This window comes from Pungitius pungitius, chromosome 13, assembly GCF_949316345.1.
Source record: "Pungitius pungitius chromosome 13, fPunPun2.1, whole genome shotgun sequence".
In the NCBI taxonomy this organism is placed as follows: Eukaryota; Metazoa; Chordata; class Actinopteri; order Perciformes; family Gasterosteidae; genus Pungitius; species Pungitius pungitius.
In genome coordinates this window covers 324,768-345,874 of record NC_084912.1, presented here as the reverse complement: position 1 = coordinate 345,874, position 21,107 = coordinate 324,768, and the positions used below count along the sequence as shown (strand labels likewise).

The window sequence follows — 21,107 nt, the reverse complement described above, 5'->3', positions numbered from 1 at the left end:
TAACTTTTTTATTTCCTTAAATTGGATTAGCAAAACTCCTGTTGGTGGAACCATCCGGAAGACACATGACAACAACAACAAAGACACAAAGTAAAAAGAGAGACACAAAGAACCACAAAGTGGGACACAAAACACTGAAGTAAAAGCGCTTCTTCATCAACAGGATCGTCCAGAAAAGGACATCCATGTTCCAGGAGACACTTTAGTCTTATATGTGGAAAGTGATTCAGATGAATGAATGAGGAAATGAAAGCGCGCTGTGTCATTGGCTGGCTGCTCTCAGGGGGAGGAGCCTGTGAAAGAAGAACACCTGCTCCCGACCAGGTGAGGTTCACAGGCTCAGTTACCATAGCGACTGACCTGGTTTAGTTACTTTATGAAACTCATCTCAGGGTGAACAAACGGAGTTTACACTGAACCTGCTTCTAGAAACAGACCGCGGGGCTCCGATGTGACCCGGAATACCGACAGTGTCCAGCCTCTGACGTCATCCCGGTGATGCTAAACATGCCGTGTGATCAATAGGGGGGAAAAAAAGACACACACTGGCTCGCGCACTAACCTTCTAAAGGGGGGTACACGAGACCTCGCGTCAGTACATCCGGGTTTCACACCTCACCCACATGCCGTCAGAGAGCGCGCCAGACTCTTTTAAAACTTTTAAAAATACATTTTAGACCAAACATCGAAGTTCAACCACGTTTTAAAATCGATATCTTTAAACGTCTCTACGTCAACACGGAAGTGATCAGCGGTGCAACATCTGGGACACGCGGCAGGGGGCGCGCGCCTCTTTTCAATGCGCTCTTCGATCCGCAAGTTACCCGCAGAAGAAGAAACGTCGGCGCGCGGAGGAAGAGGACGTAGAAGAAGAACCGCCCGGTCCCGGTCACAGTGCGCTAATGCGCATCCAGCAGCGGCGCGCGGCTCCGGGGGACAACGACACGACGGAAGCCAGCAGGCGGAAGACAGAACAGCGCGCGAGGGGGGAGACAGCGACGAGCGGTGACGTCTGCGACACGGCAGGTAAGCCGACTCACCTGACGGAGCGTAGCCGCCTTCCGGGCTGACCCAGGCGGACCTGAGATCAGGCCCGAGTACTGAGCGCACGCCTCCATCCGGCCTCCGTACCGCACACGAACCAGCGCTTTATCCACGGGAATGCCACTTTTAAAAACGCCTCAGAGTGACGTCAGGGGAAACCGCAGCTGTACACGTTGCTTAATGAAACCGTTGATCGGGGGGGGGGGGGGGCTAGAGGAATCCATGGAATGTAATATGTCTAAGTCCAGTGCTAAGGTTAGCATTATGGCTAGCTCGGGCCCGGCTATTTACTGACACTAGATAACTTCCCATCCAATAGCAAGTCTGCGTTAGTGATAATAGCTGCGTGCGTGCGCGCGCGTGTGTGTGCGCGTGCGTGTGCGCGCTCCCTCAGGTGTCCGATGAGTCCTGATAACAAACAGTGTACACGTGAACAGGATGTGCGTGGTGAGGTGTTCTCGTGCTGTTTTCCTCGGCGAGGCTGTTATCTGCTGATCGATAACTTCTCCTCAGTGACCATGGTGGGCGAGCGGCGCAATGGGAACCTGCTGGTCCAGCTGGGCCCGAGGCTGCAGGCGTATCCGGAGGAGCTGATCCGCCAGCGCCGCAACCACGACGGCCAGACGGAGTACCTGATTCGCTGGTGCCTGGTCACCGTCGACGACGGCTCCGGCTTGGGGGGCGGAGCCAGCGAAGCGGGCAGCTCGGGGTCAGACGGGGCAGCCGGCCCCACGTCAGGAGACAGCAAGCCGGAGAACATCCTGATGTGGATGTCCACGGAGGACGTGTACGCCAACTGCCCCGGGCTGCTCGGCAAGAGGAAGACGGACGCGCAGCGCCCGCTGCAGCCAGAGGCGCGGTGCGGCGAGGCCGACCACGGACGCCCGGGCACCGCCGCAGAGTTCCCTGCCGACGTGACCTTCGACGAGGTGGAGTTGTCGGACATGAAGGACGACGTGAAGAACCTGGTGTGTCGAGCCAGGAAGCAGATGGCCAAGAAGAGCGACTTCTCCATCAGCATCACGCACACCATCCACGTGCTGAGCGCCTACGCCGGCATCGGCTCGCTGGTCGGCGTCTTCAAGGAGACCGGCGCCCTCAACCTGCTGATGGAGCTGCTGTGCAACAAGGAGACGCAGACCCGACGCAGCGCCGGCAAGATGCTGCGGGCGCTCGCCTCCCACGACGCAGGTACCCACCGGACCACCCTGCTCTCTGAAGTCTGCTCTGGTCCTGGTCTAGTCTGCTCTGGTCCTGGTCTAGTCTGCTCTGGACCTGGTTTAGTCTGCTCTGGTCCTGGACCTGTTGCATGGGGGGTGTAGGCGCTACGGGGAGGAGGGTTGTTCTGCTAAACCAAGAGTCAGCCGGTCACCCTGTCTTGCTTTTCTTCTCCCTGTCCCCCTGTCCCTCCTACAGGAAGTCGTGCGTATGTCCTGCTGTCCCTCAGTCAGCAGGACGGCATTGAGCAGCACATGGACTTTGATAACCGCTACACTCTCCTGGAGCTGTTTGCAGAGACCACGTCCTCAGAGGAGCACGGCATCTCCTTTGAGGGGATCCACCTGCCTCAGGTGACATGTTCTTATAGAATCATACTATTCCTTTTATTCTTACCAGTACTTTTATTTGATTACTTTTTAATAATCCTCTTTGTTATTAAATGAAATGATTGATTCTTCTGGTTGATTTGGTCCGTCTCAGATCCCCGGAAAGCTGCTCTTCTCTCTGGTGAAGCGTTACCTGTGCGTGACGTCACTGATGGACAAACTCAACACAGCGGGGGCGGAGTCTAACTCTGACAGACAGGAGGCCAGCCCCTCCCCCGCCTCCTCCTCCTCTAGCACCGCCCACCAGACGGATCACGTCCGCATGCAGCGGGAGTTCGACTTCACTGTTGCTATGGCCAACCTCATCTCGGAGCTGGTCCGGGTGATGGGCTGGGACCGGAACCGCCAGTCTCCCGATGGCTCCGCCCACGTCCAGGGAGGAGGCGGGGCCTGCAGGGAGGACCCCGGGGAGGATGCGTCCCGCCCCGTCCTGAGGTCCATCTTTCAGCCTCGCTTCTGCGCCTCCCCTGTTGCCCTCAGCACTGTCGCCGCTCCTGCAGCCGCCGCCTCCTCCTCCTCCTCCTCCTCCTCCTCCTCCTCCTCGCCACCCAAGAAGCAGACGGGAAACGGGTACAAAACGCGCTCCGACTTCGCCAGCCGCTCGGCCTACGTGGAGTACGTGCAGGACAACCTGAAGAGCGGCATGCAGGTCCGCATGCTGGAGGACTACGAGGAGGTCAGCGCCGGGGACGAGGGCGAGTTCCGCTACAGCAACGACGGCTCGCCACCTGTCCAGGTGAGGCCCGGTTCTGCTGTTAATGCACTCGGCTCCACGTCGTCCAGACCACGATAACGGGCCCGTGTCTCTGCTCAGGTGTACTGGAACGCCCTGTCCAGGACCTACTGGGTCCACTGGCACATGGTGGAGGTACAGGGCGGGGGCAGCAGCAGTCAGGCTGAGAAGGAGACTCAGGAGAAGGCCTCCACCCTGACGGAGGCGCTGAGGCTCACGGCTGGTAAGATCCGATCCCACCTCAGGTGTCCACCTGTCTGTACCTGACCTCAGGAGGCGTGGTTCTTCTTGTGCTCCCTCAGTGAGCCAGACGTTCTTTTCCAAGCCCCCCGGTGGTCTCTACTCTCTGCCTTACCTGTCCGAGGGTCTGCACCTGGAGAGGCGGGCCCTGAGTCGGGCCGAGTGGTGGGAGATTCTCTTCTTCATCAAGAAGCTGGAGCTCAAACAGCAGCAGGAGGTCAGCAGCATCCTGCAGCAGAGCCTGGAGGACCAGGTGAGGAGCACGCATGCCAAGGAGCATGCTGGGAAACTGAGGTTCCCGTCTTTGTTTTCTTAAGGACTACCTGTGTGTCTTCATCGTCCAGACAACACTCCTTGCATTCTCAGGACGTAATGAGGTCTTTTGTGTCCTCTGAGAGGCTCGTTTAAATTAAAAATGAGAGAAACACAGACTGCTTCCCAAAAAAGACAATGGTTTTATTTAAATGAACCTAAAGTCAAGGAGGTTTGAATCTGAATGGGATTCCCTGGTTCAATAAAGGTTAACTCCTTCTAATGGACTCCTCGCGCTGTCTTCTGTGCGTCCTGCTTGTCTCTGTCCTGAAGGAGGCAGAGCTGGACGACTCGTCTCTGATTGGCTTGTCTGTCCACGGAGACGTGGCGAAGAAGCTGCTTCACTACCTGACGCAGAAGCTTCCGTCGTCTTGTCAGAGCGACCTGCTGTGTTCCCACACCTTCTCCAAACACTACCTGAGACGAGGAGGAGGAGGTCAGGAGGAGGAAGAGCTGCTGGGTGAGGACATAACAAGACAACTCCATAAAGTCCATCAGTCTGACTGCTGTGTCTCCAGCTGAAACCTCTGTGGGTTCTGAGGACTCATCTCTTCTTCACCACTCTCACCCTCCTCTTCCTCAGCGATGCGCTCCGTCTCCAAGAAGGCAAAGAAGGAACTTCCTGTCGAGGCCGGCAGCTCGGAGACGGAGAGGGAGCTGCCCCCCGAGGACGACAGCACGTACCCCGAGGACCTGGAGGACAAGATGAAAGGTAGGGGACGGACTCGGGGAGGAACAACGCTGTGCTGGTCTAAACATCCGGGGGGGGGCATCGGGCTGATGAGACACCTGATAACAGCCCCACTACACACACACACACACACACACACACACACAGACCTGTGACTTCATGTCATGTCACCAATTCTTGTGCAATATTAGCAGAACCGCATGCTAACACATATTTATACATTGTGCTCTTCAGAGTGTGTGAATCTTCATTTCTTTCTACTCGCTTTTTTATTTGTTAGATCTGTAGCTGGTGGAAGAAGGACATAAATAGAAGTCCATTGTACAGAGTAAGCTGTAAAATACCTTGAGTGTGAATGAGAGCCCTCCTCCTGCAGTGTTCAACAACCCGCGGGTCCAGGGCAAGAAGACGGTGTTGGAGAAACTGGGGGAGGTGGTGGACATCCTGAGGAAGGGGGGGTCGGGCTCAGACCAGCTGGCCGCCGTGCTCTTCCTCACCAGGCTGCTGGAGGAGAAGGGAGTCCAGGAAAAGAACCCCATGAGGAGCGACTCTGCTCAGAGCATCCGGTGAGCATCCATCACAGGTGCAGCGCTCCAGGAAATACACCGAGCCGCAGGCTGGTTCAAGTCTCTGCTCCTTAGGCCTTACACCTGAACGTGATACCAATGATCCTCAATCAGTTAGTCCACTCAGATGCTCAGGGTTTATGTGTCTCCGTCCTCCCCCAGGGACAAGGTGCTGAAGCTGCTGGTGGAGATGCTGGGCTCCTCCTCCAAAGACGTGCTGATGGGCGCGCTGAGACTCACACACCTCCTCATGCTGAAGTACGAGTGGAGGGTTTCCTTAGCCACCGAGGGCGGAGTCAAAGCCGTCCTGTCCTGCATGCAGGAGTTCTCCACCTCCACCCACGTCCAGCAGCTGGCACTTGCAGTGAGACTCGGCCTTCGTACCTTCTGAAGTCTGTAAAGGCAGAGCGTGTGTTAACGGTCTGGTCCTCAAAGGTCAGAAGGAGAATCTTCGGCTTGGTTTCTCCTCCTGAAGATTCTGACCTGCTGACAGCGAGCGTGGTGCTTCCATCCTGTGGTGGTCCGTGGGTCTCTTGTTGTTGTAGTAACAACAGTAGTAAACGCAACCTTTTGCCAGTCAAATGAAGCAGGAGGCGGTCTTTACTGCTGGTCATGTGACCCTCTGTCTCGATGTGTGTAGACGTTTGAGGAACAGTCAAAGGCAGACGGAAGGTTTGGAATCATTTCCCCCGTCTTGATCACGTCTTGATGATGTTTCTTGTTGTCAGACGCTGAAGGTCATCTCTGGAGCCAGTAAACACGACCTGCACAGCGCAGGCAGCAGCCTCCCGCTCTCCGAGTCCGGCACTCAGGTGATGTTGGAGATCTTCGCCAGCATCGGGTCGGCCACGCCCGAAGGCTCCAGAGGCCTCCTGGGAGCCGTCCCCGCCGCCATCGACCTCATGCTGCAGACCAAAGGGTGAGTCTGCGCCCTGCTGCTCAGCCGCCGGCCCCCTGCCGGGGCCCCGTATTGACCCCAGACCTTCTGTGCAGCTGCATGCCGTCGGTGCGTAACGGCCTGCTGGTCCTCATCGTGCTCATCTCCAACCACAAGAGCCTGGCGGAGCAGCTGGTGGCCGCCGGCGTCACCGCCGTCCTCAAGAAGTGTCTCACTCTGTCCAGTGCCGAGACCATGCTGGCCATCATCGCCCTCAACCACATCTCCATGGTGCACAAACTGGAGAGCAAAGGTAGGTCACATGACCACAGTCCACTGTCTTTTCCCTTTGGATCGGAGAGAACATCTGTTTCTATGGAGTTCTTCTTAATGATGGCCGTTGTTAAAGTCAGGTCGTGCAGGTGAGCACGCCCCCACCAGCAGATGGTTCCCGTCCCTACTGAACTACGTTGTCTTAATCATCCCAATCGATTGGAACCAGATGCTTCATTGTATATTTTCCCATTCTTCTTCTGTGGTGCTCAGAGGGCCGCGAGCAGCTGGACTTCAAGGACACGGAGCTGCAGATGTTGCTTGTGAGTCTGAAGGAGCTGACGGCCACTAAAGAGGTGATCCAGACTCTGGAGCAGCTGCTTTGTGACGACGGCTCTCAGCTGGAGGGCGAACGCAGCCAGGTACGGGCCTACGTGGGGCTTATTGATCAGAAGGGAGCCGATCGGCTCGATGCGTATTGACCCGTGGATTCATCGTCGCGTGTCTCCCAGGTGACGCACAGTCGGGACACTTACCAGGATCTGGTTCGTCTGATGGAGCAGCACCGAGCCGACCGGGCCGTCCAGCTGTCCATCCTCAGGTACGGGGAGGCTGCGCCTGGATTATTAATCTAATAATCTAATAATCTAATAATCTAATAATCTCAATGATCTCAAGTTTAGTTGAGAGCGTGCTGATTGAAGGCCGTGGTGTGGAGGCCAAGCATTGACTCCATGTGAAGTTGCTCCCAGCCTAATTTGTACGATAGACACCCCCCCCCCTGTAACCTTTTGAGGTGAGGTGGAGGTGGAGCTCGTCTCATTGGCTGTTTGTTTCCTGCAGGATCCTGAACAAGTTCCTGGACAGCTACCAGGAGGACATGCTGCCGTGGCACGAGAGCATCGAGCCCTGCTTGTCCTCCATGACGGCCTTCATCAGCGACAGAGAGGTGGGTTCAGACCGGGGGGGCACTAGGCCCGCCTCCTGTTTGTTGACCTCCTGTCATGGGTCGCTTAGGTGGTCCAGCAGTTCATCCGCTTCCTGTACCGGCTGGCGTCCCTGAACAAGGACTACACGGTGGTGATGTGCCGCCTGGGGACCAAAGAGGCTTTGGGGAAAGCTCTGGACAAACACAGCACCAACCTGCTGCTGGTCACCGAGCTGAGGGACCTCATCACTGACTGTGAGAAGTACGCCAGCCTCTACAAGAAGATGACCACCAGCGTCCTGGCGGGATGTATCCAGGTAGGCCGGAGCCAGCAGGCTTGTGTGGGTACCTCACTGCAGCTGAGGACGGTGAGTCATCAACACTTTGTGTTCCTGTCAGCTGGTGTTGGGTCAGATCGAGGAGCATCGCCGCAGCCATCAGCCAATCAACATCCCCTTCTTTGACGTGTTCCTCAGGAACCTCTGCCAAGGTCGGTTCACATTCAACCATCCATTTGTTGTTCACTAACACCTGATAAAGTTACAAATGCTGTAATTGAATATGAAGACCATGTGCTGTGTTCAGGCTCCAGCGTGGAGCTCAAGGAGGACAAGTGCTGGGAGAAGGTGGAGGTTTCGTCCAATCACCATCGAGCAAACAAGCTGACTGACAAGAACCCCAAATCCTACTGGGAGTCCAACGGCTGCACCGGCTCGCACTTCATCAACATCTACATGCACAAAGGAGTTGTCATCAGGTGGGGGGGCTAACATAACCATTATTAACATGAATTGGAAGATTAAACTCTACAAATATTTGAGTGTCAAACAAATTTACATTACTCTATAAAATTAGAATCCTAAATATATTTGAATTGATCTGAAGACTGAACATGAAAGGTGTTTAAATGAAGACGGGGCCACGCTGCAGCAGCACGATGACCGTGGTTTGTTCTTTAGACAACTGGCCGTGCAGGTGGCCAGCGAGGACTCCAGCTACATGCCGGCCCGGGTCCTGGTGCTGGGGGGCGACGATCCAACCAACATCAGCACAGAACTCAACACGGTGAGTCTCCTCCTGCTCTCTGATGAAGGCTCAGTCTGTGATATCCCCCCCCCCCCACAAGACTCACGTGTGTGTGTGTGTGTGTGTGCAGGTGAATGTGACCCCGTCAGCCAGTCGGGTGGTTCTTCTGGAGAACATGACCAGATTCTGGTCAATTATCCAGATCCGGGTCAAAAGATGTCAGCAGGTTCGTACTGGACCTTCCCACCATTAACAGGACCCTACTGACTCCACCCCTGTGTATTGACCACCTACTGAATCTCCCATACCTTCTCCTTGACTCCTCCCCCTCTGACAGGGAGGAATCGACACTCGGGTCCACGGCTTCGAGGTCCTTGGTCCAAAGCCGACCTTCTGGCCGGTGTTCAAGGAGCAGCTGTGCTGTCGGACCTACCTGTTCTACAGCACTAAGGCCCACACCTGGTGTCAGGAGGTGATGGAGGACAAGATGCAGCTCTTGCAGCTCTTCAACAAGTAAGTGCCTCAAAAGCACTGTAATGGTTTCGTTAATAGCACCGTTAGCGCTGCTCTTGGTGCCTGTTGACTAGTAGTTGTGTCTCTTCAGACTGAACAGCGCTCTGAGACACGAGCAGATGTTTGCTGATCGCTTCCTTCCGGATCCCGAGGCAGCTGAAGCTCTGGGTCGAACCTGCTGGGAGGCTCTGATCACCCCCATCGTCCACAGCATCACACTGTCAGGTACACACAGCATCACACTGTCAGGTACACACACACAGCATCACACTGTCAGGTACACACACACAGCATCACACTGTCAGGTACACACACACAGCATCACACTGTCAGGTACACACACACAGCATCACACTGTCAGGTACACACAGCATCACACTGTCAGGTACACACACACACACACACACACACACAGCATCACACTGTCAGGTACACACACACAGCATCACACTGTCAGGTACACACACACACAGCATCACACTGTCAGGTACACACACACACACACACACACACACAGCATCACACTGTCAGGTACACACACACACACACACACACAGCATCACACTGTCAGGTACACACACACACACACACAGCATCACACTGTCAGGTACACACACACACAGCATCACACTGTCAGGTACACACACACACAGCATCACACTGTCAGGTACACACACACACACACACAGCATCACACTGTCAGGTACACACACACAGTGTCACACTGTCAGGTACACACACACACACACACAGCATCACACTGTCAGGTACACACACACACACACACAGTGTCACACTGTCAGGTACACACACACACACACACACACAGCATCACACTGTCAGGTACACACACACACACACACAGCATCACACTGTCAGGTACACACACACACACACAGTGTCACACTGTCAGGTACACACACACACAGTGTCACACTGTCAGGTACACACACACACACACACAGCATCACACTGTCAGGTACACACACACACACACAGCATCACACTGTCAGGTACACACACACACACAGCATCACACTGTCAGGTACACACACACACACACAGCATCACACTGTCAGGTACACACACACACACAGCATCACACTGTCAGGTACACACACACACACAGCATCACACTGTCAGGTACACACACACACACAGCATCACACTGTCAGGTACACACACACACAGCATCACACTGTCAGGTACACACACACACACACACACACACACAGCATCACACTGTCAGGTACACACACACACACACACACACAGCATCACACTGTCAGGTACACACACACACACACACACACACACACAGCATCACACTGTCAGGTACACACACACAGTGTCACACTGTCAGGTACACACACACACACACAGTGTCACACTGTCAGGTACACACACACACACACAGTGTCACACTGTCAGGTACACACACACACAGCATCACACTGTCAGGTACACACACACACACACACACAGCATCACACTGTCAGGTACACACACACACACACAGTGTCACACTGTCAGGTACACACACACACACACACAGCATCACACTGTCAGGTACACACACACACACACACACACAGTGTCACACTGTCAGGTACACACACACACACAGCATCACACTGTCAGGTACACACACACACACACACAGCATCACACTGTCAGGTACACACAGCATCACACTGTCAGGTACACACACACAGCATCACACTGTCAGGTACACACACACACTGATGTCGATGGCACCACCAGCTCTCATGCTCTTTCTGTGTTTACCCAGAATCCTCTGCGTCTAGCCCTCTGTCCTGGCTGCTGAGCGAGTACCTGGGAAACGGCGAGTCGATCCGCCGCTGTAAAAGCCGCGCGGCCTTCTTTAACTCCAGAGTGAGACGCCTCACACACCTGCTGGTCCACGTGGACACCAGCCGGCTGGAGAGTGAGGAGCTCAAACCACCAGTGAAATGCAGTGAGTCCACCGCGTGATTGTGTCTAAGGCGTGATGTCACTGTGACGTCACTGTGACGTCACGGGGAGAAGGCGGGGTTTACATAATTGAACACACGTGTAAGGGACGTTTTGCTAAATGATTGATGGATGAATGTCGATGGATCCAATCGGTAAACATGGATCAATGAAACCAGTGGTCATGGAATGATAAATGTTAGCTGAATGTCTAAAGAGTTTATTTTGTTTTCAGAAGGTCTCAACCGAAGCAAGGAGCTGAAGAGTAAGTAACAGAGGTCAGAGGTCAATCTGCTGTTTGCACCCTGTAACGTCTCACAGTGCAGATGATACAGGAAGCCGAGTCGTCGCCCCCTGCTGGTGGACTAGAGGAAGAGATCTTCAATCCTCCTCAAACTTTACCCCTGAACAGTCAGTCGTCTCCTATTCTGCTTCTGAGTGGGTCAATCTCAGGAGAGACTGGGGCCACTGGACTGGTCTCCAGTCACATAGAGACACTCACCCATTCACAAACCTATGGGACATTCAGGGTCACCATTAAGCCCCAGAGCATGTCTCTGGACTAGAGGGGGGGGCAGGCAGAGAACATGGAGACGCCACTCAGAAATGTGCTGGGGGGGATGGTCCTAGGACCTTCTGTGAGGACACAGTGCTAACCACCACACCCCCGTGCTGAAGTCTTCCGAGTAGTGCTACTTGTTAGTGTAGAAGCAGTCACTTGTTTTGGCCTGGTGGCTTCCTGTGTCCATCTGACGTGCTTTCACCTCAGATGGAAGAGAAGCGACGAGGCTGCTCTGCTTCATCATTTCTCTTTGTCACATTTTAATCCACTCACCAAGAGGCTCTCAAGAAGACCTGTTTTATCTCATTCGTCCTCCAGATGGTAAAGAGGGTAAAAACAAAGAAACGCCCGCGGCCTCCTCGACCAAACCCCGGCTGAAGAGCAGCAGCATCGCGGGCATCGCCCTCTGCTGGCAGGGAGTGGTACAGCGCCAGGTAACGCTCACCCACGGGCCTCGAAGGAGGAACCTGTTCCACGCTTCCCGGTCCTCACATGCTTGCCCCCCCCCCCTCAGGTGAAGAAGTTCCTGGAGTCCAGCTGCAGTCTGCCAGACTTCGTGGAGCGCTACCGGACTCTGTACATCCGGCTGAAGAACGCCATGGAGGAGCTGTTTGGTCAGCAGACTGCCTTCGTGCTCGCGCTCAGACACGGATTCTCCTCAGCGCTCCTGCAGCTCTCCATCCTCAGGGCCATGCACGTGAGTCTGGGTCCACGCAGGGGGGGCGGAGCACATGAGACTAGTGATGAGAGGACAGAAAACATCATTGTTCTTATCATGGTGGGGCATAAACTGGTGACCTTAGACATGACCTCTGTGAGGATAAGAACCGCTCTGGGTCTCTCTCCCTCCCCACCAGGTGAGTGAGCGTTTCTCTCAGTACATCGACTCCACCATCCAGGCCAGCGGGGCGGCGTCGGGCAGCACCGAGACTCTCCAGCGTCTGCAGCAGTTTTTGGAGCCGATGCTCTTCCTGTCGGGTCTGGAGCTCGCCAACACCTTTGAGCACTTCTACAGGTCTGAGCGCCGCTGCCGACGCACCGACTTCCGCGTCTGGGTTCCTCTAATCCAGCGCTCCTTTTCTGCCTCACGCAGCAGGAGAGAATCTGGTCATTTTCCAAAATTAGAGAATCTGGTCATTTTTAAAACTTTAATATTTTTCGTAGTAAAGATTCAAATGGGAGAGGTTTTTTTCTCTCTGCGGCCCGGCGGTTGGGGACCACTGGCCTAACCCCTCGCTCTCCTGCTCAGGTACTACCTGGGCGACCGGCTGCTGGCTCAGGGGAACGTGTGGCTGGAGAGCGCTGTGATCGATCAGATCGGCAGCTGCTTCCCGAGTCGATTCCCTCAGCAGATGCTGAAGAACCTGAGCGAGTCGGCGGAGCTGCAGCAGGAGTTCCACCTGTATCGCCTGCAGCAGCTGGACCGGTGCCTGCAGGAGCACGACCAGGTTGGCAAAAACCCACCAAACCATCTCCAGGTTATTTGGAGTTTTGTTTGCTTGCTTTATTCTGATGATGAATAGTCGGAATTTTAACCTTTGTTGTTTCTGCAGATAATGGAGGAGGAATGGGTGGAGTCAGAGGAGGAGGCGGAGGTCCAGGTTCTGGTTCTCTCCCCACGCTGCTGGGCCGTGTCCTCGCTCTGCTTTCTGGACGAACCCACAAAACACTTTCCAGAAGAGCTCTGCTCCTACCTGAAGCAGTTCACCCAGTTCTACTCTCACAGTCAGTACCCAGTTCTTCTTACAGTCCGTACCCAGTTGACCCAGTTCCTCTTAGTCGTTAACCAGTTGACCAAGTATGACTGTCTCCAGGTCAGTCCATGCTGGGTCTGAGCCTCTCGAAGCCTCGGCGTCTCCAGTGGACGTGGCTCGGTCACGCTGAGCTTCAGTTTGGCTGCTTGAAGCTTCACGTCTCAACTCTGCAGATGTTCATCCTGCTGCAGCTCAACAGCCACCAGGTGAGCTCCAAGCTGTGTATAGCACGCTAAGCTGTGTATAGCACGCTAAGCTGTGTATAGCACGCTAAGCTGTGTATAGCACGCTAAGCTGTGTATAGCACGCTAAGCTGTGTATAGCACGCTAAGCTGTGTATAGCACGCTAAGCTGTGTATAGCACGCTAAGCCGTGTATAGCACGCTAAGCCGTGTATAGCACGCTAAGCCGTGTATAGCACGCTAAGCCGTGTATAGCACCCATCAAACATTCTGTGTCACCTGGACTGTCATTAAGGCCACGATGTTCTTCACGTGTTACGTTACATTGTAATTATGGTTGGAGGAAATTATGGGGCATCTTTTGAAAAATGAGATTTCTTGGGGGCAGTTTTTCCCTTTTGCCCTCGTGTATTTGCTGCTACATCTCACACATGCTGTAGTATGTGCGACTGTAGTATGTGGTGATGTGTTCACTGACCATCTCTCTGCAGGAGGTTCCAGTGGAAGCTCTACTGAAGGCCACCGGCCTATCAGCTGCTGTCCTGCTGCACGCTCTGCTGCCGCTCATCAGTGAGGGAGGACCGCTGAGCTGCAGCCAGCCGGAGGAGCCCTGCCAGGGTCAGCCCCTCTGCGCCTCCTCCTCCCTGATCCCCTCTGCGCCTCCTCCTCCTCCCTGATCCCCTCTCACCTCCTCCTCCTCCCTGATCCCCTCTCGCCTCCTCCTCCTCCCTGATCCCCTCACCTCCTCCTCCTCCCTGATCCCCTCTCACCTCCTCCTCCTCCTCCCTGATCCCCTCACCTCCTCCTCCTCCCTGATCCCCTCACCTCCTCCTCCTCCCTGATCCCCTCTGCGCCTCCTCCTCCTCCCTGATCCCCTCTCGCCTCCTCCTCCTCCCTGATCCCCTCTCGCCTCCTCCTCCTCCCTGATCCCCTCTCGCCTCCTCCTCCTCCCTGATCCCCTCTCGCCTCCTCCTCCTCCCTGATCCCCTCTCGCCTCCTCCTCCTCCCTGATCCCCTCTCGCCTCCTCCTCCTCCCTGATCCCCTCTCGCCTCCTCCTCCTCCCTGATCCCCTCTCGCCTCCTCCTCCTCCCTGATCCCCTCTCGCCTCCTCCTCCTCCCTGATCCCCTCTCGCCTCCTCCTCCTCCCTGATCCCCTCTGCGCCTCCTCTTCCTCCCTGATCCCCTCTGCGCCTCCTCACTGACGTACCTCTGCTCCTCCTCCTCCCTGACTTACCTCCTGCTCTTCCTCCTCCTCCTCTCTGACCCCCAGGAGTGTTGCAGCTGAAGCAGAAGGGGGCGTGTCTCGGGGAGGACGGCGTCCCCTCGTCCGTCCGGCTGCTGCCTGCTCAGACGTACCTGAGTGTGGACGAGGACGCGGCCGGAGCTCTGGAGAGGAAGAGGAACTTCATCTACTGCCTGATCGTCCACATCATGAAGCAGGAGAAGGAGATGCACATCGACAACCTGGTCTTCAAGGTGGGTGTCCCACAGGCATCATGGGAAGTCTAGATCCGTGTTTGGTGAGCTCAGCTGATGTCCGCCCCCCCCCCCAGGTGCTGGACTCCTGCCAGAGGCGGGAAGCGTCCCGGCCTGCGGGCGCCGGGCGCTTCGGCTGCAGCACGGGCGACGTGCTCTCCTGCATCATGCACGTCATCGGGCGCGGCTGCGTGCGCCGCAGCGAGGACAACCCGCACATCGTGGAGTTCCTGCCTGAGGACCCGTCCACGCCGCAGAAGGGCCAGGCCCAGTTCTCCTTCAGCCGGGCCGAAGGTCGGGAGGACGCCGACATCAGGTGTGACCTCTGACCTCCGAGGGTCAACTCTGTCTTCTGTTTAGCCTCGTTTCCTGTTTGCCATGTGTCCGTCATGTGTCTCCTCATCTCAATGTTAATCCGATTCTGATTGGCTCCTGATCACATGGTTCGTTTAGTAAAGAGTTCAGTTCTTATTGCTGCTCATATTCTTAATGTTCTTCAGCTTTTTCAAACTAACTTTACACTTCATGTAATTCTTCTAACAGACAAAATGTAAAATGTTTAATTTTTTACAGAATAAAAAAGAAATGTAAACTTTGCTTGTTGTTTGCCTGTTTGTTGGAATAATTTAGATGCTCATTAATTAATTAACAATGATTTAGCTTTAATTTGAAATTTAACTAAATCTGAAATGACACACAAAAAATGAAAATAGTGTACTTTACAAAATTCAATAATTATAGTATTATGTAATACTTCCAGTTAATAAAGTTTTCTTCATTACACAGATTTCAGGGGAAATAAAGTGAACTTAAATCTGGAAATAACCGCCCTGTTTGATTTGATCACAGCTCGTTTAAACTCTGCTGCGTGTGTTGCAGTCTGACGTCGACACCTCGGCCGCTGGAGGACGGCGTTCTGGACGCGGTCCTCTTCTCGATGGGTCGGACCATGACGCAGGAGGACGTTCGTGAGCTGATGCAGAGGACGGTCCAACAGGTCGGTCTGACCTAATGAAGTTACAGGCGTCCACCAGCGACGAGGACATTGATGTAGACATCACAACGAAGACGACGGACAGGTGGTGATGTCTCCGCTGTCCTCTCAGGTATCGGCGACTCTGAGTCTGGACCTGGACCGGGCCGAGCACCTTCTGGTCCACTGCAGGTGGAACGTGGACCTCCTGGTGCAGCGCTACACGGACGACTTTGATGACCTCATCGTGGCTGCCGGACTCGAGACTCGGAACCCGGAGCCGCCGCCGAGCCCCGCCCCCACCTGCCCCGCCCCCACCTGCCCCGTGTGTCTCGGGCCCCGCCCCCCCGCCAAGGAGCCGGTGGCCTCGCTGAGCTGCATGCACTACTGCTGCAGGGTGGGACAGCGGCGCACACAGGACTCGTTGTTGTTGTTTACTGGTGGTGGTTTATTGTTGTTGTTGTGTGCTGCAGCCCTGCTGGCAGGAGTACCTGACGGCGAGGATCGAACAGAACCTGGTGATGAACTGTAACTGTCCAATCACAGACTGCCAGGCTCAGCCCACCTCGCTGTTCTTCCTCAGCATCCTCACCGACAAGGACACCATCGCCAAGGTAACCGAGGGCCAGGAGTCACATCCTCTATAATCTTTGTAGAGGCCCTGGTCCTTTTCTGCTGGATGCCTGGAACCAACCTGGTTTCTACCATCTAGTTCTTTTAGTCCGTGCTGGATAGCGTCCAATGTCCAGTACGGACGCCACCTCGATCATGCTGACATAACACATGCCCCCCCCCCCCCCCCACGCGGCCTCTAGTGGTAAAGATGGACCAAACTACATTATGGCTCCTACAATCTGTCTCTGAAGGAGTTCATGTCGCTGTGATTGTGAATCTGAACCGACAACCCTCTCTCTCTCTCTGCCCCCCCCCCCTGTCCCCTCCTCCTGATTTTCTCCTCTCAGTATGAGAGTGCCTTGCTCAGAGGCTACGTGGAGTGCTGCTCCAACCTGACGTGGTGCACCAACCCTCAGGGCTGTGATCAGATCCTGTGTAAGGAGAACATGGGCAGCATGGGGACCTGCTCCAGGTGCTGCTGGTCCTCCTGCTTCAGCTGCAACTTCCCTGAGGTCTCACACACACACACACACACACACACGTCTGGCTGAAATTTGAATGCAGGTCTTTGACGCCGACCCCCCCCCCCCTTTTCCAGGCGCACTACCCAGCCAGCTGCAGCCACATGTCCCAGTGGATGGATGATGGAGGCTACTATGAAGGGATGACCATGGAGGCTCAGAGCAAACATCTCGCCAAGCTCATTTCCAAACGCTGCCCCAGCTGCCAGGCTCAAATCGAGAAGAACGAAGGCTGCCTGCAGTACGTTCAGCACCTGGTGGTGCAGTGGGGAAGGTGGTGGTGGTGGTGGTGCTAATGGTGACGTGGAGAGGATGATGATGATGATGGGTCTGTCCCTCTCTTCAGTATGACCTGTGCCAAGTGTAACCATGGCTTCTGCTGGCGCTGTCTGAAACCCTGGAAACCAACACACAAAGATTACTACAACTGCTCCGCCATGGTTGGTCAACACACGGTCACATGACCCCCGCTTCCTGGTCACCTCTTGATGGCCCTCACCACTGATCTTATTGTCTTTTGATCACATTAAATGTGAAGTGACCCAATATGAGTTTATATATATATATATTATATAATTGTCTTTAGTCACCCATCATACAAGAAACTCAAATTAAAGTGTAAATCCTCAAGACCTTTTCATTCGTCTTCTCGTTGTTTAATGAGTTATTTTTTGCAGGTGAGTAAAGCAGCGCGGCAGGAAAAGAAGTTCCAGGATTACAACGAGCGATGCACCTTCCACAACCAGGCCAAGGTGGGTCACCTGCTGTCTGCTTCCTACTGATTGGTTAACAATGGAAGGCTTTCACTTTGAAACAGCCTGATCACATTTACTTTGAAGCCACACCTGAGGGCCAACGTTAGCCGGCAAGCTACATGGCCGCGGTTCTTACCAGCAGAGGAGGTTTCATGAGGAGCACTCGGGAGGAGGTTTCATGAGGAGCACTCGGGAGGAGGTTTCACGAGGAGCACTCATGAGGAGGTCTCACAGGGAGGTTTCATGAGGAGCACTCATGAGGAGGTCTCACAGGGAGGTTTCATGAGGAGCACTCGGGAGGAGGTTTCACGAGGAGCACTCATGAGGAGGTCTCACAGGGAGGTTTCATGAGGAGCACTCATGAGGAGGTCTCACAGGGAGGTTTCATGAGGAGCACTCGGGAGGAGGTTTCACGAGGAGCACTCATGAGGAGGTCTCACAGGGAGGTTTCATGAGGAGGACTCAGTGGATCCGGTCTCTCTTGCAGGACTTTGCGATCAACCTACAGAACAAAGTGTCGTCCATCAATGAAGCTCTGCAGATGAAGTCGTTGACCTTCGTCACCGACGCCTGTCAAGTTCTCGCTCAGGCTCGTAAGGTAACACCTCCCTCTTCAACGTCTTCGTCCTGGTTGGACGGCGATGGTCCTCCTGCTTGTCAACACTTAAGTCCTCCCTGTCTGCAGGTTCTGGCCTACTCCTGCGTCTACAGCTACTACAACCAGGAGACGGAGAAGATGGACGTGATGGAGCAGCAGACGGAGGCTCTGGACCTGCACACCAACGCTCTGCAGATCCTGCTGGGTGAGACCATGTCTTTTTGAAGCCAGGTCCGGACTGGTCTTGCTGGTGGTAACTGGTTGTCTGTGTTCTCAGAGGAGACTCTGCTGCAGTGCACGGACCTGGCTTCATGTGTCCGGCTGCTGAAACCAGAACATCTGAACACGGGACTGGAGCTGATCCGACGCATCCAGGAGCGCCTGCTGGCCATCCTGCAGCACTCCACCCAGGTGACCAGTCTAAGGGGGCTGAAACCAGTGGGAGACCACTCTGTAAAACCAGTCGGGTATACAGAACCAGTGTTTACCACGTCAGCGTGTATTTTTATAAGGATACAAACCAGTTTAGCTTCTCCAGTCCCGACCGGCTCACTTTCAGATACAAATCAGATATATAATAGATATTTGAATGTAAAAAACAAAAATACACCAGCAGGTGGCGCTGCTGCAGACTTTACACTGCATGAAGCCACAAGAGCTTCATCCACTGATTATTTGCCGTTTCATGTACGACTCGCTCTGATGTCGGTTCTACTCTTTAAAGAGAGAGAGATGCTTTGTGTAGGTGACATGTTGTGAAATATGTTTAAACTTCAAAGAAATGACCCATACAAGTACATGTGTCTCATTGTATTGATGTGTCTGTCATTGTGGGACAGCCCTAGTTCACTCCCAGTAGCAGTTAGTGTTTCTGTCTGCTGCAGGACTTCAGGGTGGGGTATCAGTCCAAGAGCAGCCAGGACCCAGAATCCACTCAGGCCTCCAACAAGGACCCCAACAAGGACCCCAACAAAGTGTGAGTACCACTGCAGAGAGCCTGCAATCACAGAGGGCTGCTATCATCATCATCATCATCATCATCATCATCAGCACTACATCCATCATTATTTAAATGAATGACTATACAAATATAAATGTTTATACAAGTGATCAGAAAACAACGATGCAGCAATAGAAGAGCAATGATTCTATTTTTTCCTCAGGTCGGAGTCCGGAGACTCTGACAACAACAACTACGGCGACGAGGACGAGGACGAGGAGTATGATGAAGAGTACGTCCCGGAGTGGCACGAGGACTACGACGAGGACGACATCGACGAGGACGACTTCTTCTCCGACGACGACGAGTCCGAGAACCTGGAAAGAGACTTCAGCCCCTTCGACTGAGGGAGGCCCCGCCCCTTCGCCTGAGGGAGGCCCCGCCCCTTTGCCTGAGGGGGCGGGGCTCCAGAGACGCAGAGACGTCCTTCTTCACCCCACCGCCATCACGGCTGCACTCACCTTCCACCTCCTGTGTTTCTCCTTTATGTTTTCAAAAAGGCAAAAGCACGAGGAAACGAAGGAAAGAGTTTAATATTTAAATTCTAAGGCAGAAAAAAATCTTAGTTTAGTCTTTTAAGTTATGAAAATAAATTATAAATACTAAGTAAATTCTGACATGAAAGTCATGTGAGTTCTGGTCATTTTTAGTTCTAAAACTTGTTTAAATAGTTTGAAACCAGTTTCAAACCAGTTAGAACCAGTCAAAACATAGTTTGGAACCGGTTTGAAACGAGGATTTTGATTTCACTAACAGTTTGGATTAGATTGTGTTTTCATGGAGGTCTCCTGGACTGAACTGGTTCTGGTCCCCTGGTGAAGGATCTTGTTGCTTTGTGATCCTTCTCAGAACAAAGTGTTTGTTTCCTGCTGCTGATAAAAAGGGTTATTGATCCAGAGTTATCTAAAGATTTATTGGTTCATCACACGCTCTGCCTTCATTTATTTTTATGACAAATAGTCTTTTTTTACGTGTTTGTAGAGTTGGATGTTTCTAAAGGAGCTGATCCTGAGAGGATCTGCAATAACCGATCAATCATCCACCCATGGATCCGTCTCAGTGGGAGCTGGTTCTGGTTCTGGAGTCCAGTTGGTGTCGGCTCCCTGTTTGTTGATGTTCTAAAATGTTGAACGGCTTCAGCATCAAACTTAATAAAAGCTTTTTTTGCTGCAGGATGACTCTTGACTTTTCTTTTTTATGTTTATGTTCATATTTAACTTCTAAGTTATTTTTAGTATGTTGTACAAGTACAAGATACTTGTCTTAACCTTTGCTGGTATATTTTTATCTTTTTTATTTTGTAATCTTATTTCACCAAATCACAGAGACAACTTCCTGTGTGGCTCTGATTCTTAAGTCACGTAATTAGTAAATAGTCCAATTTAATTTCCGTATAAACACACGTGTTCTGTGGAGGCCTCTGAGTGTTGGAGAGCATTATGAGCATCATGGAGACCAAGGAGCTCAGTATGAAGCAACGCTTAGCTTCTAAAGAACATCTCACAGAGCACCATGACGTGGAAGAGAGCAAACCAGAAGACATCCTGTTTGGAGGACATGAAGGAGAAGGTGCTCTGCTCAGAGGAGACCAGAATGGAACTTCTCTGCCTCTATTCCAAACGCTGCGTGGAGTGCGAGATTTTCTTTTACACTCAAAGAATAAAGTCTGAATCAAATATGTCTTTTCTCTCCTTGCAAGGGGAAAAAGAAAGAGGTGGTTCAACCAAGTATTGAGTCATTATTGTTTGTGTCACAATAAAGGGTATTTTGCACATTCACAGTACTGTTGATGAAATGAGAATATGTCTATATGAACACTGTATATTTAATCTCTCTGAGTTTTATTTCTTACATTTATATTTACATGTATCTCTGAGTACTTTTAT

The 21,107-nt window shown here is 53.2% G+C and overlaps 1 protein-coding gene across 3 annotated transcripts; it reads left to right on the top strand.

The window, feature by feature from the left end:
* The first annotated feature begins 564 nt into the window (after positions 1-564).
* LOC119213808 (cullin-9) lies at positions 565-20,393 on the top strand. 3 transcript variants are annotated; one of them, XM_037464930.2, is made up of 45 exons: positions 565-1,026; positions 1,558-2,235; positions 2,461-2,615; positions 2,746-3,387; positions 3,466-3,607; positions 3,687-3,877; positions 4,210-4,396; positions 4,520-4,648; positions 5,004-5,193; positions 5,356-5,557; positions 5,922-6,112; positions 6,187-6,383; positions 6,617-6,765; positions 6,856-6,944; positions 7,187-7,292; positions 7,361-7,588; positions 7,671-7,761; positions 7,839-8,028; positions 8,231-8,336; positions 8,428-8,523; positions 8,635-8,810; positions 8,902-9,035; positions 10,603-10,788; positions 11,023-11,049; positions 11,665-11,780; positions 11,861-12,043; positions 12,204-12,361; positions 12,596-12,824; positions 12,900-13,071; positions 13,161-13,306; positions 13,774-13,900; positions 14,554-14,759; positions 14,837-15,075; positions 15,639-15,756; positions 15,866-16,129; positions 16,206-16,346; positions 16,695-16,859; positions 16,946-17,109; positions 17,215-17,308; positions 17,546-17,620; positions 18,111-18,221; positions 18,309-18,426; positions 18,499-18,632; positions 19,106-19,197; positions 19,385-20,393. In XM_037464930.2, exons 1-45 carry the CDS (start codon positions 903-905, stop codon positions 19,566-19,568), a joined length of 7,842 nt encoding a protein of 2,613 aa, XP_037320827.2. In that variant the 5' UTR covers positions 565-902; the 3' UTR covers positions 19,569-20,393. The 3 variants fall into 3 exon arrangements, with proteins under 3 accessions (XP_037320827.2, XP_037320828.2, XP_037320826.2); XM_037464929.2 differs by having other exon boundaries at positions 566-1,026; positions 11,020-11,049; XM_037464931.2 differs by lacking the exon at positions 11,023-11,049.
* Positions 20,394-21,107: the final 714 nt, after the last annotated feature.

Bases quoted from the DNA above. Each gene is read 5' to 3' on its own strand.
- LOC119213808 (XM_037464929.2), top strand. From the start codon at position 903: ATGCGCATCCAGCAGCGGCGCGCGGCTCCGGGGGACAACGACACGACG. The intron at 2,616-2,745 runs GTGACATGTTCT...GGTCCGTCTCAG, and splicing joins AGGGGATCCACCTGCCTCAG to ATCCCCGGAAAGCTGCTCTT. The intron at 8,337-8,427 runs GTGAGTCTCCTC...GTGTGTGTGCAG, and splicing joins TCAGCACAGAACTCAACACG to GTGAATGTGACCCCGTCAGC.